The sequence below is a fragment of the Amphibalanus amphitrite genome, unplaced genomic scaffold (assembly GCF_019059575.1).
Source record: "Amphibalanus amphitrite isolate SeventyFive unplaced genomic scaffold, NRLGWU_Aamphi_draft 001125F_arrow, whole genome shotgun sequence".
NCBI classification, from domain to species: Eukaryota; Metazoa; Arthropoda; class Thecostraca; order Balanomorpha; family Balanidae; genus Amphibalanus; species Amphibalanus amphitrite.
Genome location: NW_024882619.1, coordinates 108,372 through 127,145, shown reverse-complemented (window position 1 = coordinate 127,145; position 18,774 = coordinate 108,372). Strand labels below are relative to the sequence as shown.

Sequence of the window (18,774 nt, the reverse complement as noted above, 5' to 3'; positions counted from 1 at the left end):
GACTGGTGGTAGTTGGTACACTCGGGGACAGATTGATGTTCCACCACTCCCTACACATCGGGCTCCCATGGCTCAGCACTGGCTGCTGCCAGTGGCAGCACTGGCAGCACTGGCAATGGCAGACAGTGCTGAGCAGTGCTGAGGGCAGGCAACACTGGCAGCAGCCAGTGCTGAGCCATGGGAGCCCGATGTGTAGGGAGAGGTGGAACATCAATCTGTCCCCGAGTGTGCATGACAAAAGGTTGAGCAACTGTGAAGTTCATGCCCTTGGTCTTGCTGGTGCCAAATGCCTATAGCTAGGATCAGTGAGGGTTGTAGACATGCTACATACATTGTGCATTGAAGATATTGGCACAAAGTTCATCCGTAATTACTATGCTTAACACCTAATGCAAGAAGCGACATAAATGCCCAGATGATAAAGCTCTCTGGTCAACATCACACAAATTTATTGACATACTTTGCAGGTACATATTATTTACATTCATGGCAAATACTTTTGATTTGATTCAGAAACTAGTTGCTAGTAAGCTTGCATTTTTGTAGGCACAACAACGAACATATATTAAATCATAAAAAAACCTCCTCATGGCATTCATCAATACCTTTCTACCGAACAAGTCCCTTATACCTAGCTTCCATGCAATGATTCTAAAATTTGTCCGCAATCCATCTATATCTCAACTGACACAATGAATTTCAAATACCCTAACAAAACCTATAACTGTACATAAGAAGAATGCAATACTACAAGAATTATGAATTTCTGAAATTATTCTCACATGCTGAATGTTGAAACTCTACTTTTGTCGTCCATTTCCATGTTTGATTGAGCCATCATATAGAACTGTTTCCGTTCTACAGTCACAAGCTTTCCCACAAATCTTGAATTTTTACACATCATCTTGAACCATGCTCCAGTCTTTCCAACAAAGCAATTTTGATTTGTTGCAACAGCTTCAGATCATGATATGCTTGAGGTTTGTTACACCATTTGTCAGACAAATCTTTACAAAATGTGTATCAATTCCCAAACCAAGTAATTGATCATATCAGCATTTGCAGTTTCCACACAATGTTTCATAATACTATTCTATGTTTATATAAAGAAACTCAAATAATCCACAAATTGTTATTGAAACACTCCCACTTCAAGAATTCACAGCAACAACAGTACAAGTTCAGAAGCAAACAAACATTGCGCCACATTTCGTATGAAACGCGCCATCGCCCTGAAGTTTCTACCACAGACGGTAGTTCAACCGTAGCCGTAGTGCGAAAACCCCTGCCCACCTTACCCCACGGCGGAGCTCGGTTGCAATTTGTAAATACGCGACGGGTTCAAGGTCGACCGGCAACAGTCAGCTGACTTACCTTGAGGGGGATCCTACGAACCGGCAGTTCCCAAGAGCCCCTCCAAAGTGCCAGTCACCTAAGCGCAATATCGCGTCAAAACGTGAATGAGTGCTATGCTAATTTCAATTTTCAAGTTGCATGTTGAAAAAAGCATGAGCTTATGTTGATGCGAGGTTTTGCCGAGAAGTTCAGCTTTTACTGGGCGTTAACCACCCGCTAACGTCCAAGATTACTTTACTACTCCAACTAACGGCTAACGTCTTCCCAACGGGAGTGACCCGCCCTATGCATTCCATCCTTCCCTCCCGGCTCCACACGCCAGTCCACTGAGGCCATAGGGCAGCAAAGATCGCATACGGCACTCTGCATTCAGTGTTCATAACCGTCGAGTTTCGCTTGAAGTTGAGGCTACCAGATCCTTCCCTCTCCAACCCCCCCCCCCCCCACTCCCTGTATTCCGGCGCTTCCTACCCAAACTACTTGAGAGAATGAGGACAAGTTAAGTTTCCGAAAACACTGCGCACCGCATCCGCCAACAAGCTCGTGATCCAGCGATCAAACCATCAGCCCAAACGACACACCGGTGCTCGCAATATGGATAGATGTCGCATATGTGCCAGCGACTCTCTAGCCAAATCGTGTTCGGGTCTCGGGATACCGATTAAAGCAGTGTCATATTACACATGCCTGTGCAAGTACAACGGACAGCGATGCATAATTGCATAGCCCTCTGTCTTTATCGTGATATCAAATTGTTCATTGACATGTTATATTCCACAACAATCGAGCAACAAGGTGCCTAGAATCCATAAAATCAGCCGAACAAGACAGCGATTTCGACCATACCTCATCCCGAACACATCTGATCGATAAGTCGTCACGAAAATCACTCAGTTCACTCCATCCCCGTCCTACCTCACTTTATGCAGCTTCACTGCGTGATCAGCCCCACACGACGCCAACAGCTCAGCAGCGCCGCCTGGCGGCCGCGGCCGGAACTGCAGCCTTTTCACGGCGCCGTGGTGCGCGGCGCTAGTGTCGAGTCCGGCCGCTTCGGCCCACGCGTCTCCGCGCCAGGTAAGCAGACGGATTTCGCCAGTCTCCAGCCCGACAGCGACAAGCTCACTGTGCTCTGTGGCCGCCACCGCAGTCACAGGCGCACCGGGCTTATAAGGGTCACCGTGTTTGATCCAGGAACCGTCCTCCGCTCGCCGCCAGCGCGACAGCTGACCGTCACGTGACCCTGTTACGAATGTAACACAGTCCACCCACGCGCAACACCAGATGATACGCGCGTGCGCCTTGGCGCCTCGCGCACACAGTTGATAGGGCGCGCTCTGAGCTTCGTCGGCCGTCACACGCGCCCACAGCGACCACGTCCTGTCCCGCGACACCGCTAGGAGATGCACGTCGTCGGGCGAAAACGCCAGCTGTACCACAGTCAGCTGATGCGCGCCGGCTAGTTCTCCCACCTGCCGCCAGGTGGCAGTGTCCCACAGCAGTACCGAGGCATGTTCCGGCTTGGCGGCTCGACACGCGGTGGCCAGAAGTTTTCCGTCATGACTCGCTGCCATGGTCACCAGTTCGAACCCGTGCCCGTAGAGTTTCATCAGCTCCGGCCACAGGGTGTTCTGCAGGAGCGTCTCCTCGGCGGGAGGTGCCGTCAGCTGCTGGCGCAGGAAGTAGCTCTCGGCACCCTCCTCGGCACGGGTGATCATCTCCCGTCGCTCCTCCCCGGCAAACACCGGTTTATTGGTGAGTCCCAGTGAGGGCACGGCCGCGCCCTCTGGCAGGGCAGAGTCGCCGGCGGAGGGCGCGGCGGCGGCGCCACAGAGGGTGACCAGGGTGTCTCGCACGGCGCCGGGCATGGCGAACGCGCGGGCGACCTTCTCCTCAGCGCCTGATGCGAACGATGTGTCTGTGACGGCGGTCAGACAGGCCATGTCGTGACCGTGCACCTGGAGACAGAGATTGTGGCGGTGAGTTAGGGGTCAAAGGTGTCTGGAAGACACGGACCTCAAGTGCTCGTAACATAACAACAGATGAAAAGGTAGTATTCAAAGACTGCAACCTCACTGGACACTACATTGAGCCATCGAGCGGACAGGCGAAGAGTTCATGGAAACCGAATCAACTGTTAACTACGTGAAAACAGCAGATACTTGTGAAATGATCTTATTCATAGCGGCAGGGTGGCAATGAGGTCAAAAACATGCACCACGAGCCAGGTCGACCGTATTTGACATGATACTGTTTGATCAGATACATGGTGTTAAAATGGTGGTGTTAAAATATAACGTTACAATGGCTTTAAATGAATACAAATTAACAGTAAAAGCTAAAAATAAAATACACGAAAAACATCAATTGCGAGCATATTCAAATGTATGAGCAAGGCACAGGCACTTAACATAAATTAAAAGCATTAAAACAATGTCACCATACCTACTCGCTGCGCTTCTGACAGCTATTGGGGATGATACAATCAAACACGTGCTCTCACCTGGGGCCGTCCCATTTCGTGCCAGGAGCCGGCCGGTGTCCAGGAGCCATGCAGCCGGGTGGTCTGGTCACGACTGGTGGTCAGCAGGTACCCGCCGCCGGGCGCCCAGGCCAGGTCAGCCACCGGGCCGGTGTGGCCTCCGGGCGGTACCTGGCCCCTCCAGACACCCGGCGACGTGGCGTCCTCAGCCCAGACGTGCATCGCGCCGCGGTGAGAGTGCGCCGCCAGGCGGGAGCCGTCTGGGCTCCAGGCGCAGCCGTACAGACCCAGGACGTTACCGCCCATAGCGCCGAGCCGCGCCTCTTCTACCCACACACCGGCTGACGCGTCATGCTTCCAGATCAGCACGGCTCGATCCATAGAGGCGGAGGCTAGCTGCGGAGCCGCGGTGGACGACGGGTCGGTGTTCGGTGAGGGACGCCAGCGGAGTCCGTACACCCAGCCTTCATGTCCAGCCAGTACTGAGTCGAGAGTGACGCTATAGTGTATCCTCGCACCACCACTAACGGCTACCGACAGGGTCTGACTCCGCACCTTTAGCTGTGAAGGATCCTCTGCAGAGTCGCCTCCGGAGGATGAGACTGGACACACGGACCAGACACGAATGATGGCGTCCTGGCCGGCGGAAGCCAGTAGTAGAGTGTCTCCGAGTACGACTGTGTCCAGACAGCGCACCCAGTCCTCATGACCGGCCAGCCGCAGTAGAGGGGTGTATTCCGCGCTCCTAGAGGCCCCCTCCGCTGGGGTGTCCCCGCCTCCAGTCGGGGAGACGTTCTCCTTCTCCGTTGAAGAGTCCTCGGGTGCGTAGATGACGACTGTAGCCTCGTCTGTGCCGACAAAAAGCCAGGGTGCGGCGGCGGAGGGTGGTTGCGCCAGCCTCAGCGCCAGCGCCAGGCCTCGGCCGAGAGGTATGTTCTGTAGTAGCGCCACGTCGGCGGGTTTCTGGCCCTCCCACAGACGAATGGAGCAGTCCGTGGACGTTGTGGCCACCAGCAGTCTGTCGCCGCCGTCTGAACCCGACCAGCGCACGGCGTCCACCAGAGTCACCGGTCCGGCGTGGCCGGTCAGTCGGGCGGCCACAGCCGGCGGGTCGGCCGCCAGATCCCACACCGCTGCGGTGTGGTCGCGGGACCCGGTCACCACCGCGGGCACGGCGGCACCAGTGGTGACGTCGCGCGCCCACCGGACGCTCACCACTTCACCAGAGTGGTGGTGCAGTGTGTGTTCCGTACGGAACCCAGCGTCAGAGCCGGGTAGGGGCACGGCCACGGCCAGTGCGTGGCACGCACCAAAACACAGCCGTTCCCCGTCGCCCCAGTCGAGCGAGTGAGGAGTGCTGCTGCAACCCACTGAGATGTACTCGGAGGTGACGCGGAGGGTTTGTGAAGACATGGTGATACAGCTGTGGGAAATAATAAAGTTAACAAATGATTATGAAGACATGATATGAAATGATCTGAGATTTCAGTGTTATAACACCTGGAAGCATCGTATGACCTATCACAGACCTCTAAATACATACCAACGTCTACAGAGATATATAGAAGCATAGAGATGTCTATGGACCAATGAATCATGACGTAGAGTAATCTCTTATCTCACCTTATGACATATATAAGGTTCAACACAATGCATGTCTAGGTACAGTTCCTGGGTTTCAGACAGAGAGACATGAGACATAGAGCACAATACTGCAGTGTACCAAAATCATATTTTTGCTTGGGTGTCAGAGGGGAAAATTGCTGACCAAAAAAAAGGATGGGAGTGAAAATTGTCGGTCAGGTAAGGCCCAAAAAGAGTGGGAAAATGATCAAAAACATTAACATATCTACAATTGTGACAGATGTAAAACAACCATTCCCGCAATTGCACCTTCTCGGTGGGATTGGGAGTGGAAAATTGGGCTTGAAAACTGGAGGTGAGAGTGGAAAATGATTTGCATTTCGATGTCGTTTCCCACCCACATCTACAAATTTTGGGACACTGCAATACTGGACCTTTATATCACTGCAGATCAGAGCCAAGAGTAACTGACATGTCTATTGTCTAATGTCCAATGTCCATGCCTGCAGGGTGCAGCTTCCACTATGTCCTTCCAGTCTGAAGAAGATATTTCTCTAAAAAAAGTTAATTAATGGATGAAAGATAACCAGTCAAGAGTTCACAACCCACAGCTTAGCTCCACTTTGTTCATAAGTCACAGCATAGTACTGATTTGTATTTGAACAATAGCAGAATAAGACTCACATCAAAGTGACCATATATTGTAGGGTAGCCTGGGGCAAGACGCCCCAGATAATTTATTTTGCTACATAACTTTTGTCCCACATCACCTGGAAGGCCAAATTTGTGCTCAATGCGTTCTTTGGACATTTTACTTTAAATTCCACCCCTCAAATTCATTCGCTTATGATCGGACTCCCAGCTGGGAAGTGGTTTGTGAAGCAACTGCAAATAGGGCGTTTTGCCCCAACCCCAGGGCAAAACGCCCCACGGCCTGGGGCAAGAAGCCCCATACTCTAGATTAAAGATTAAACATGCTAGTTGACTAAATCTTATATGAGAGGTCCGTTAGACCTTGGGAGGCACGGCACTGAAGTTAGCACCTTCCATCCTATCAGGTGTTCAGCTACGACACTATTGTATGAGCAGGTTTTTCACCTGCCTCATAAGGCCAAATAATAAATTATTGCAATGCAAATGTTAACAAAATACTTCCTTTGCCATCCAGTTGCTGAGAAAAGTACATATAAATGCATAGAAACATACCGTTTCCCCAGCTACCGAACATTAGGAAGTTTGTAGTCCGAACAACACATGAGGTAAAACGCCCCATGGGGCTTTTTGCCCCGCGACCTACTGGGGCGTTTTACCCCATCACGTAGTTCGGTCAGAGAACAACGCCTTGCACTCAAGGAAGACATAATTTAACACGAACCAACCCGGCATTATAAGCGTTAGACAATAGTTGTTCAAAATACATAAAAGTCGTTAACCTGATGTGGACGATAAAGGAACGCCATGATGCATAATCTGACAACAAAACATAAAAATCACTCCAAAAACACATTTTTGGCTATATCTCTCTAAAGAGTCATCACAACTTCTTTCCAGTCTGCTCATATAATGATCGTATAGTGCACGTTTTATAGAAGAGAGGATGTTTCCCCAGAACCTTGCCAGTTCCGAGAAACATCGGTGAGGCGTTTTACCTCGGCGGGGCGACTTGCCCCGGTCTACCCTAACAGGGTAATCATAAGGTTGCTTTGAAAGGCACCTATTAATAATGTGAATAATGAAATATTTGATTTTTTCTTTAGAAAAAAATGAACACATGTGCTTGGGAACAGAAACTTAGCAATCAACATTTGAAAACCTGCAGAAAAATCGATTCCAATATGCAATAGCTGGTATTTCAGCAAAAACAGATTAAGCGCCCATAAAGACTTTGCTAATTGGTCGACTAAAATAGCCTTGAAAGAAAATGAAAGAAAATCAAGAAAAGTTATCTTTCGTAGCAGTTCACCGGGCCTATCATCACAATGTGTTATGGGTTCAGCAGCTGTGTATCCAGACATCCTCTTCTTAGAGGCTACATGAGTTCCATGTGATAAGGCCAAACAAAGGCCAAGCTATCATAGGGGTGATCTCCAGGAATATGCCCAACTCCCAAGCCCTGCATTATATCAGGTAGGTACTGTGTGAACTATGTACACAACTCACAATTCAAATAAACCCATATGAGGAGACACATTGGTTCAGCCACACTGCAAGCCATGTCACATGTGTATTGTGTGTTACCACTAAATAATCATAAATGAGCAATCCAATCCAATATCAGTAGGCGGAACTATGGTCATGAGTACCCAAATATAGGAACGTTCCCATTTTTGGGTACGGAGTTCCCAAATATGGGAACGGGCGTTCCCATTTATGAGAACGCAAGGTAATTTTTCGGCCGTTCGTCCACGAAAACTCAAAAGTGCACCACGTCTCAAAAAAGTGCACGCTAATTTAAGTATCTACTAAGTCTCTATAAAATTATCTTTAATCTGACCGTTGAACAAGGAAATTGACCGTGGAATGATATTTTTAACGATTTTTTGAAATGACGGAATGGTGAAAACATGGGTTATACTACATTTAACATGCAATGTTAAGGAAAATGAAGCGTTTTTTACATATTGAGGTCAAGTATAATAATTTTCGCCTGGTTACGAAGTTTCATACTAGCGACACCCGATGCTGACATATGCAAGCGAACACGCGGACAGTCCCGAGGTAATATTGTTGACTTTTGGTGTCGGGGCGCACGACCGCGTGGAACGTCAGTGATTTTACCGAACTACTGTTGTAAACTCAGTTTCAGTGGTTGAAAATTATTCAGCTGTATTTCATCAGCCCGGAAAACATATTTTATTTGGATGCTAGCTGTTTAGCGTTGTTTTATAAGGAGCGTCATGAGCGTGGTTTTTGTCTTCCGTGTTTCTAAGCATGATCGTTTGGGGGAAGTTCTCTTATATAGGTCGCTCTGTGTGACTTATTTATAATTTTTATGCTGATTTCGATCATTCCTCGTGCCCATCCTACCAGGCTTTTTGCCGCTTACACTCATTAAGAAAGGAAAAAACTAGATTTTCATTGGGACTATGTGCTTTGAGGGTGTAACATATTCAGCGTTCCCATTTTTGGATACTTCCTTGTGCTTGTCAACTATCGGTGATAAACAGACAGGTGCTTGACATGTCTCCACCCTCGGCGCGGACGGTGGATATAGGTATGGAAGACCTTGTTGAACATCGCTGAGCGTTGTGAATTACGTATAATCCTGCAGAGGGGGCGTGCCCGCTGCGAGATCGACGGGAATAAAAGCGCAGAAGACCGGGCGAAACATGCGACGGTCTTGCCGGAAAGGTCATCTGATGATTGTTGCGTTAACAATAATTTGCGGCGTTGGACGTGATGCTTGTTACTGAAAAGAGCCCCTGAAAGGCGTCGGTGAAATCGTTCCCAATTTTGGGTACGCCGTTCCCATAATAAGGAACGCTTGCAGCGCCAGTGTACGAGAGCGTTCCCAAATTTGGGCTCGCGGCCCGGATGATGGATTGCTTTAGAAATAGGGGAGCGATTAGAAACTACGATGGGCCTTACAATATCAAACTCTTTCCCAACAATATTGAGACAAATATCAGGCGGTTCACGATCGTTTTATATTTTTTGGACGTCATTTAACGGTTCTTTTTCTTGTTTTAAATAATGCCTACATGGCGTTCCCATATTTGGGTTTATCGTTCCCAAACATGGGAACGAAAATGCGTTCCCGAAAATGGGTACGCTTGACCATAGTTCCGCCTACTGATATGAAAGCAATAAGGTGGAACTGCAAATCAACCATCACAGGTTAGCCATAGCCCTGCCAGGCCCATGTCGTCCCCTATCTCCCTGTGTGTCCAAGTGCACAGATGACGTCACACGAAGGGGCGGAGTCGGGGGCGGAGCCTGGCGCAACGGCCGCCATATTTGAAATTGTTTTATTAGAATGTATTCTATATTTTGGGTTTCAGTCAATTGTTATCGATAGTTTTATGAACGGTTAGCTGTAATATAAGTGATTTATCAAGAAAAAACACATATTCTGCTTGCAATTTCGATTTAAGTACGACCCGCGCCTAGATTCGAACGCACGATCTTTGGATTACGGCGCAAGCATCCTAACCACTACACTACCGCGGCGGCGTGGCAGCCGGCGGAAGGGAGGCTGCGGAGGCATGGGGGCTTTTTACGCATTTTTGGAAAAACTAGTGGGTTTAGTGAAAAACGCTTCTTAGATAATTTGAAGAAAAATGTCTCGGCTTTCCGATGATGCACTTAGTTTTGTGCTAGCTTAAGCAGAGTTTTTTCTACAGCGCTTCAAAAATTGCCCATTTGCATAGGACTTAAACGGGACTTCAAGACTTGCCCCCAGATGACGTCACGAGCTGACGTCACGATCAGGAAGAATCGCCGGACGACCCTACCTGGTATAAAGGGCCTTGAGCCCTGCGGCCGGCTAGTACTCTTGCCCGCGCTCACATACGTGAACGTTACCCCGGCAACGGGCTATTGACCAATGAGAAGCGAGAAAAGTGTTACGTCACTGCGATTTTTCATATACCTGTGCCCCCCGGACGTGACGTAGTGTGCTCGCGCGCGTGCAGGGTCTCTGCGATCGAAAAAGAGCGCTAGCAGCGCGCCACTCGACGCCGCAATTGTCAAAAGCGGCGTGTTCGTATGCTTTATTATGAATGATGTGTGTAAAAGTGAGTTTTTATGTTGTTTATTTGGAGGAAATGGTTGGAGCCCTGATCAGCGGCCGGCTAGTACTCTTGCCCGCGCTCACATACGTGCACGTTACCCCGGCAACGGGCTATTGACCAATGAGAAGCGAGAAAAGTGTTACGTCACTGCGATTTTTCATATACCTGTGCCCCCCGGACGTGACGTAGTGTGCTCGCGCGCGTGCAGGGTCTCTGCGATCGAAAAAGAGCGCTAGCAGCGCGCCACTCGACGCCGCAATTGTCAAAAACGGCGTGTAAGTATGCTTTTGTGTCGTGCGTATCTTAAATGCACCGTACATGTGTTTGATGCTGCCCCTAGATGGCAGCACAAGGGAGCTAGCTGTTGGCTGGAGAGCGCCATGTTGTTGTTATTGTTTTGTTGTGTACTGAGCTGGTCGGAGTGACCGCTCCGTGTTTAGGAGATGAGCCTTGCCCTTATTCGTTCAACTTGAGTGCTCTGCTGGAACTCAATACAGATACTCAATACCATTACGTTACCTTACGTTACATGGTGTCAGAAGATGGCGACGAACTTTCGCCCCCCACCAGAAATAAACATGGCGTCGCCGACACTGGGTTCCGAATGGCGACAGTGGCGAAGAGAATGGAAGTATTATGCAGTGGCATCCGAACTGATGACAAAACCGCCACTGGTACAGGTGGCTACGTTCTTTAACTGCGCAGGACGTGGGGCTCAGGAAGTTGCGTCGCATTTTCCCGACTGGGAAGAGACAAATGGCGACCTTGAAACGCTACTGGAGCGCTTCGATGCGTTTTGCATCCCACGGCAAAATATCGTCATGGAACGATTCAAGTTTTATAATCGAACCCAAGGGCCGGGCGAGCCCATCCTGCAATTCGTGGCAGCTTTGAGGACCATGGCTGCAACATGCGAGTTCCCGGATCGCGACAATATGCTACGGGACCGCGTTGTGATGGGTGTGAGGGACTCCCGCACACAGCAGGCCCTTCTGAAGAAGTCTGGCCTCTCGCTCACACAGGCGATTGACATCGCACTTGCCGAAGAAGCGGCCAGCCGTGACTCCAAGTTGATCAGCGCCGGAGACGAGCAGCGGCCGCCGACTGAGAGTGGAGTAGCTGCATCTATGGTGGCCCGACAGTGTCGCTTCTGCTGCCAATCTCACCAGATGGCTCGAAAGTATTGCCCAGCGTGGGGCAAAACGTGTGCAGTGTGCCAAGGCACGAACCACTTCGCCGGCAGCCAGCAGTGCCCGGGGCGCGCCGCTGAGCCGCGCCCGCGCCGCCCAGCCGGCGGCAGCGCTCAGCCGACGGCGCGCCGATCAGCTGACTGGCGGCCGGCTCCAGCCGCCGCGCAGGGACGGCGGCCGGCGAGTCGGCCGGCGGCGGCGGCGGTACAGCCGGAGGTATCACCGCCAGCCAACGTCAGCCCGGAGGCTGAGTTCGACATCATGACGACCGAAGGTTTTCCAAGTAAGGCCCACAAAACACTTTTCACTGCGGGTGGAGTGCCGGTGACATTTTTAATCGACTCCGGTGCTGAATGTGACGTCATTACACGTGCTGACTATGTGCGGCTGACGGGTGACGAGCAGGGTGAGCGGCTGAGGCCGTGCTCGACGGCACTCCGCATGTATGACGGGGGACTCGTGTACACGGATGGAAAAGTGAATCTTGAACTTAGTAACCCTGTGACGGGGCACAACTGTACGCTACAATGTAAAGTAGTCAAGGCGGCTATCGCGCCGATCCTTAGTCTAAAGACATCGCTCCGTCTAGGGCTGATCGACGTCAAAGACAGTGACCCGTTGGAGTATGTGTACCACTCACCTAACAGCCGGTCACGGGCACCGACCCCCGCCCCTCCGCCCACTGGCCGGTCACGAATTATCGACCAGTATCGGGATGTGTTTGATACAAGCAGGGTGGGTCTGATTTTGAAAGACTACGAGATTGTCACCGATCCCTCTGCGGTCCCCGTGGTCGACGCTCCTCGCAGGGTCCGTATTCACGTGAGGGACAAACTGAAACGGAAGTTGGACGAGCTCGAGGCTCTTGGCGTCGTGTCACCGATCGTTGAACCCACTGACTGGGTTTCCCACCCCGTGATCGTAGATAAGCCGTCAGGTGACATCCGACTCGATGCATCGACCCCCGCCATCTAAACAAGGCGGTGCGCCGGGAGCACTATCCAACCCCGACTGTTGACGAGATAACCGCGCGTATGAGTGATGCTAAAGTGTATAGCGTGTTGGATGCCGCAAACGCCTTCTGGCAGATCGGATTGTCGGAGGCGTCAGCGCGTTTGTGTTGCTTCCACACACCCTTCGGCCGGTACGTGTGGAAGCGCCTGCCGTATGGTGTTACTTCGAGCCCTGAAATCTGGCAGCGAGTCATCAATGATCTAGTTAGTGGTCTACGCGGTGTAGAGGTTATCGCCGATGATGTAGTGGTTGTAGGCAGGGGGGCGTCCATGTCTGAGGCGGAGGATGATCACGATCGAAATCTCTGTGCGTTCCTCGATCGCGCTCGATCCAGGAACTTGGTGCTCAACCCGGACAAATTCCGCTACAAGGTCCCGGAGATCAAGTGGATGGGTCATGTCCTGACCTCCGAGGGAGGCATGCGGCCAGATCCGGCGAAAGTCGCGGCTGTTCACGAGTACCCAGTCCCCACTGACGTGCCCAGTCTGAAACGGTTTCTAGGCATGGTCAGTTTTCTCTCCCGCTATATTCCGAACGTCTCCCACCTCCTGGCGCCGCTCCGCGCGCTGACACAGTCGCGCAACGAGTGGTCGTGGTCCCACGTGTGTCAAAGCGCATTTGACCGGGTCAAAACGCTGCTGACGAGCGCGCCAGTTCTGAAATTCTACGATCCGCGGTCACCGGCTACCGTCCAGTGCGATGCCTCGAGCTATGGCCTCGGCGCCGTCCTGCTTCAGGGGGGACAGCCTGTCACATATTGTTCCCGCTCACTCACGGCATGTGAAATCGCGTACTCCCAGCTGGAAAAAGAACTACTGGCGATCAGTTTTGCGTTGACGCGGCTCGATCAGTATGTGTATGGCCGGCACGTGACTGTGGAGACAGATCACAAACCGCTGGTGCCGATCATGGCAAAACCCCTGTGTGATGCCCCGCTGCGTCTTCAGCGGATGCTGCTTCAGCTCCAACGGTACGATTTTAAAATTGTGTATCGTCCCGGCTCACAGGTCCCTGTAGCCGATGCCCTGAGCCGAGCCCCAGTCAAAACGCCGCAAGCCGCGTTCGCTGTGGAGACCTCGTCACTTCGCCTCGTTGATGGCATTTCTGTGTCTCCGCAGCGGCTGGAGGCGATTCGGGCCGCCACTGAGGCGGACCCTGTTCTGACGACGGTCATCCGACAGCTGCAGCTGGGATGGCCGGATGACCGGCGCCGCCTGCCGGCCGGTCTAAGGGCCTTCCACCACCTCCGTGGGGAGTTGGCCTCGGAAGACGGCCTGCTATATAAGGGACGGTGTCTGGTGATACCCTCGTCTCAGCAGCGGGACATCATTACCAGACTTCACAGCACCCACATCGGGGTCGCCTCAATCCTCCGGCTGGCGCGACAGAATGTGTTCTGGGTCGGGATGACAGCCATGATTAAAGAGGCGGTCCTCCGGTGTCCGGTTTGCCTGGCATACCGGCCCTCGCAGCCACCAGAACCTCTGTCCCCGCACGAGATACCGAGTCGGCCTTGGGAAAAAGTGGCCATGGATTTGTTCGACCTTCGTGGAGAGACGTACCTGCTGATTGTGGACTATTTTACGAATTTTGTGGAGGTGGAGCCCCTCAGCCGCTTCACGGCCGCACATGTGATATCTGCCCTGACCTCTCAGTTTGCTCGGTACGGCCTACCAGAGACCCTTATCAGTGATAACGGACCCCCTTTCAGCAGTGACGAGTTTCGGTTATTCACTAAGGAGCTGGACATTCAGCACAAGACCAGTAGTCCGCGCTATCCCCAGTCGAACGGCAAAGCAGAAAATTCTGTTAAAACCGTGAAAAACCTTATGCGCAAGGCTATGGAAGATGGCAAAAATCCACTTTGGGCGCTACTCATGTGGCGCAACACCCCCAGTGAGGGGATGTCTGTCTCACCGGCACAAAAACTGTTCGGTCGCGCCTGTCGCACGTTCCTACCGGCCCTCCGGTCCACCCTCCTCCCGTGCCACCCCTCCGACGTGCCGGAGGCCCTCGCGCGTCAGAAGGCCCGTCAGGCTTCGTACTACGACAGAAAGGCTCGACCTCTGCCTCCCCTGATTCCCGGCCAGTCGATTCGGATGCGTCTTCCCGGTCAGATTACGTGGTCCCCTGGCATATGCCTTCGCGACGCAGGCCCCCGCTCCTACTGGGTCCGGGTCGACGGCGTTACGTATCGCCGCAACCGCCGTCAGCTACTGAGCACCAGTGACCCGCCTCCGCCGCCCCCGCTGGTGGTTGAGGAGCCGCCCGTTTCTCCGCCGGACCGGCCCGTCTCTGAGCCGCCTTCGTATATGCCCCGTGGGACCGATTCGCCGATGTCCTCACCGCCCTCTGCGCGGCGCAGCTCTCTGGGCTCCGACTCCCCGGCCCCAGTACCCCCGGCCCCGGCACTGGACCCCGGTGACTATCGCAGTTCCCTCCGCCGATCGGGGCGCGTCTCCCGGCCCCCGGCCTACTTGGCCGATTATGTGCCGCGATAGCCTCTGTCCGGTGAGATCGTGACTCGGCGCCCCTACATCTGACTTGTAGTATATGCGTGTGGTAACTTGTGTCCCCGTTTTGTCTAATACACCAGGTATTGGTGTTATTGGGCTCAATCGGTGTTATTGGTGTTATTGGATTGTTCTGATGAGAAGAGGAGATGCGTCGTGCGTATCTTAAATGCACCGTACATTGCGCGTGCCTCCGCTGAGTGCATCGTATGTTGCGCGCGTGCCGCGATATGGTGCAGTGTGATGTTGCTTCGAGTGTTGCCGCGATTGATTGTTCTGATGAGAAGAGGAGATGTGTCGTGCGTATCTTAAATGCACCGTACATGTGTTTGATGCTGCCCCTAGATGGCAGCACAAGGGAGCTAGCTGTTGGCTGGAGAGCGCCATGTTGTTGTTATTGTTTTGTTGTGTACTGAGCTGGTCGGAGTGACCGCTCCGTGTTTAGGAGATGAGCCTTGCCCTTATTCGTTCAACTTGAGTGCTCTGCTGGAACTCAATACAGATACTCAATACCATTACGTTACCTTACGTTACAGCTTTATTATGAATGATATGTGTAAAAGTGAGTTTTTATGTTGTTTCTTTGGAGGAAATTGTTGGAATAAAATAAGTTATTTTTAATCTATTAGTTGGAGTTTTTATTCAAAAGATTTCGGTCTAACGCATTGATATTTACTGAAAATACCTTCGTTTGAAGAAATTGCAGATATTTGGCAACTGAAGTGTTAGGTAAGCCTAAATGATATGTAAAGAGATAAGAGACACCCTGATTATCATTTGAGAAACGAAAATATACGAATTTTCCTTATAAGACTCGCTCAATACCTATGCTACTCCGCGGTTTATGCCCCGAGGGTGTCCGAGGGTTCCCGTTAGTTTGTCGTTGGCGCTCGGCTCGCGCGCGAGCCGACGTCACCGCCTGTGACGTCGGCTCGCGAAATACGTCACACCCTGCACACAAAATAGCCGGCTGCCGAACAGCGCTTGGAATAAATTAAGTTATTTTTATTTCTGTTGGTTGGAGTTTTTATTCAAAAGATTTCGGTCTACACCATTGATATTTACTGAAAATACCTTCGCTTGAATAAATTGCAGATATTTGGCAACTGAAGTGTTAGGTAAGCCTAAATGATATGTAAAAAGGTGAGATACACCCTGATTATCATTTGAGAAACGAAAATGTATGAATTTTCCTTATAAGACTCGCTCAATATGCTACTCTGCGGTTTATGCCCCGAGGGTGTCCGAGGGTTCCCGTTAGTTTGTCGTTGGCGCTCGGCTCGCGCGCGAGCCGACGTCACCGCCTGTGACATCGGGGCCCTGTTTCACCGGTGATAGCAGCAAGCTACTATCAAATTGCGCGAGCTGACGTAATGTGATGACGTCATACTGCTGACGTAAGGGGCAATTCTGGCGCACGATTGCCGCAATATTGTTTTACGTCATCAACTAAATGTTCGAAGTTTACGTCCAAATTTTCCTTAAACCCAACTTCTTTTAGATACATCATATTTCAAAAAATATATAATAAAAATAAATGTACTATAATGACTGCGTAAACTCTTACTATTAGTCTCATACGTCACTTAATGCCGCAGCCAAGGTCGCGGCCATCGTGCGCCGGAACTGCCCATAACGTCAGCAGTATGGCGTCATGACATGACGTCAGCTCGCGAAACGTGAGAGCAGCGTGCTGCTATCACCGGTGAAACAGGGCCCGGCTCGCGAAATACGTCATACCCTGCACACAAAATAGCCGGCTGCCGAACAGCGCTCATATTTATGTGCCATATTAAATGCAAAAGTTGAATTGTTGTTCATAACAAAAATATTATTTTTCAAATATCACCGTCATGTGAAAACATTCCCCCCTCCCCCACCCAAAACCCCGGTTCCCCACATTTCCCCTAATGTGTTGGGCTAAAAAAAGGGTACTATATTTCTGCGTAGATGTTTCGCAACAGCTGACCGCAGGTTCTCACGACAGCTGACATGTTGAAAACAAACTGCGGCTGGAAATTGTGGTGAGATCACGGTAAGTTAGTTATAGCTGGAAATTGTTGGTCAGATTAACTGCATGACACAGTATTGTTACTAAACACGAGTTTCTCTATAGAATGATGTCTATATTATAGGAATTAACTAATGTCTGAACCGGGACGGGTGGCCTGTATGACCATAAATTTTAAATGACAATGACAAATTTTCGAAAATAGGGGAAAATACTAATAATAAAACGTTACGGACGGATCACACCAACAGGTAGGTAACATTACATCATGCAACCCTTGTCCCTTACAACATGCATATAATACCAACTTTTCTCTTTACCGGCATTATCCTTCATGAAAAGGAAGAAAAGGAAAGATTTCTATATACCTTGAGTGCGAAGGGACGTCTTCGTGAAAAATTTTAAGAATCAAAATTCACTTCCTGTTTCACTGTTGGCTCTCTAAAGCAACGCGTGTCTTGCGCGTGTCCAACGCGTGCATCAAGGCCCTATATACGCGTGCATTATGTTCCACGCCAGAAATGTATAATACACGGCGGAAATGAAGTACAACAGCACAACTAAAATGCAGCAAAATGGACAACACTACTCGACCGCCACCCATGCAGCAAGTTAGGAACCACTGGACCGATCAACAAAAGTCAAAACACCACGGCACTCTCAAATCAGAGGATACAATTTTACCAGAGCTGGGCAAGTGCGTTCCTTTAGTGCGTTCCTGCGTTCTTCCGTACGTACGCACCGCCCTTTTTAGGAACGCAAGAACGCAGGAACGCAAAGTTTTTCAAAGGAACGCAAGTAAGAGGAACGCACCACCCGAAATTTTGAAGCGTTCCTGCGTTCTTGCGGAACCACTCGAAAAATTATATTGCTGCCAATGACCTCTGTGTCAAATGTTTGAATCTCGAATACGTGTGTTTGCCGGTAGAGGCGCCACTTGTCGGTCGAATCGAGGAAGGCTTGCTTTGATTTAGTGGTGATGTTTACTATTCGATTCGGTTTTAGGCATTAAATGTGTAAATATTTTTAGTGGTGATGTTTACTATTCGATTCAGTTTCAGGCATTAAATGTGTAAAGTAAATATGATAACTTTTACTAAGATACATCTTTTAACTTAACTATTGTTTTTAAGCAGGTCGTATTTTTGTTGAAAACCCTACGGATGATATTGGTAAAACGTATTTCAGATATTCGATTCGGAAAATATATGTCGAGTTGCTTTTCTGCCCCACGTCGCCATTCTGGGTATTCTGTGATCGATTCGCCCCGTGTTTGGTTGGGCCCGCGCCGCGTGGTTCGGCGGTATTTTTGAGGGAGGAACGCAGGAACGCAGGAACGCTAACGCACCGAGCGAAAAAAAGTTGAGGAACGCTATTCCAGGAACGCACTAACCGCGGCCGGAGGAACGCAGGAACGCTAACGCACTACCGAAAATCGAGGAACGCGCCCAGCTCTGAATTTTACTAGCCGTTTCGAAGATGCATCTTCGAGGATCTTCGAGGAGGAAGATGCACCTGAGGTCGCCATGGCGACCTCAGGTGACCTTGGTCAGGTCACCTTGACCTTTTGGCCTATTGCAGCCATTCGTTAACTCAAGAACAGAAAACTACTGAGCCGATCGAACCGCCGAAAACAACACCAGTCGATTCGCTGTAAGCGATTTCATCCCGTTTTAAATTTAGTGACCTCTGACCTCCAAAGGTCAACTCGACGTTTTCGCGCCTACGGCCTATTGCAGTCATTCTATAACTCAGGAACTACTGGGCCGATCATAGGCGCGGGAACTACTTTCAGACTGGGGGGGGGGGGGGCACACCATAATGGAGATGAACCTAGGGTACCCCCAAATCTAGTTTTCTCACCGGTTTTAGGCCACTTATTTTTCATCCC

The 18,774-nt window shown here is 50.6% G+C and overlaps 2 protein-coding genes across 8 annotated transcripts in view; both read right to left on the bottom strand.

Annotated features, from left to right (window-relative positions):
* LOC122370353 (ubiquitin carboxyl-terminal hydrolase 3-like) overlaps nucleotides 1–1,396 on the bottom strand; it is a 73,862-nt gene extending 72,466 nt beyond the window's left edge. Inside the window, exon 1 of one of the 2 annotated variants that reach the window (XM_043345867.1) lies at nucleotides 1,375–1,396. The gene's annotated coding sequence lies outside the window, so the exon portion shown is untranslated. Of the gene's footprint in view, nucleotides 1–1,150; nucleotides 1,171–1,374 lie in introns of those variants that run through there. The other variant, XM_043345873.1, reaches the window with a different exon arrangement.
* Nucleotides 1,397–2,108: 712 nt separating this feature from the next.
* LOC122370351 (probable elongator complex protein 2) lies at nucleotides 2,109–17,519 on the bottom strand. Of its 6 annotated transcripts, none has more exons than XM_043345860.1 (3): nucleotides 17,252–17,519; nucleotides 3,860–5,261; nucleotides 2,109–3,314 (listed from the first exon to the last, which is right to left on the bottom strand). In XM_043345860.1, the coding sequence occupies exons 2-3, from the start codon at nucleotides 5,249–5,251 to the stop codon at nucleotides 2,268–2,270; spliced, it is 2,439 nt and encodes an 812-aa protein (XP_043201795.1). In that variant the 5' UTR covers nucleotides 5,252–5,261; nucleotides 17,252–17,519; the 3' UTR covers nucleotides 2,109–2,267. The 6 variants fall into 6 exon arrangements, with proteins under 6 accessions (XP_043201795.1, XP_043201796.1, XP_043201792.1 ...); XM_043345861.1 differs by lacking the exon at nucleotides 17,252–17,519 and adding an exon at nucleotides 5,895–8,131; XM_043345857.1 differs by lacking the exon at nucleotides 17,252–17,519 and adding an exon at nucleotides 7,583–7,729.
* Nucleotides 17,520–18,774: the final 1,255 nt, after the last annotated feature.

Bases quoted from the DNA above. Each gene is read 5' to 3' on its own strand.
- LOC122370351 (XM_043345857.1), bottom strand. The intron at 3,315-3,859 runs GTGAGAGCACGT...CTCTGTCTCCAG, and splicing joins ACGAAATGGGACGGCCCCAG to GTGCACGGTCACGACATGGC.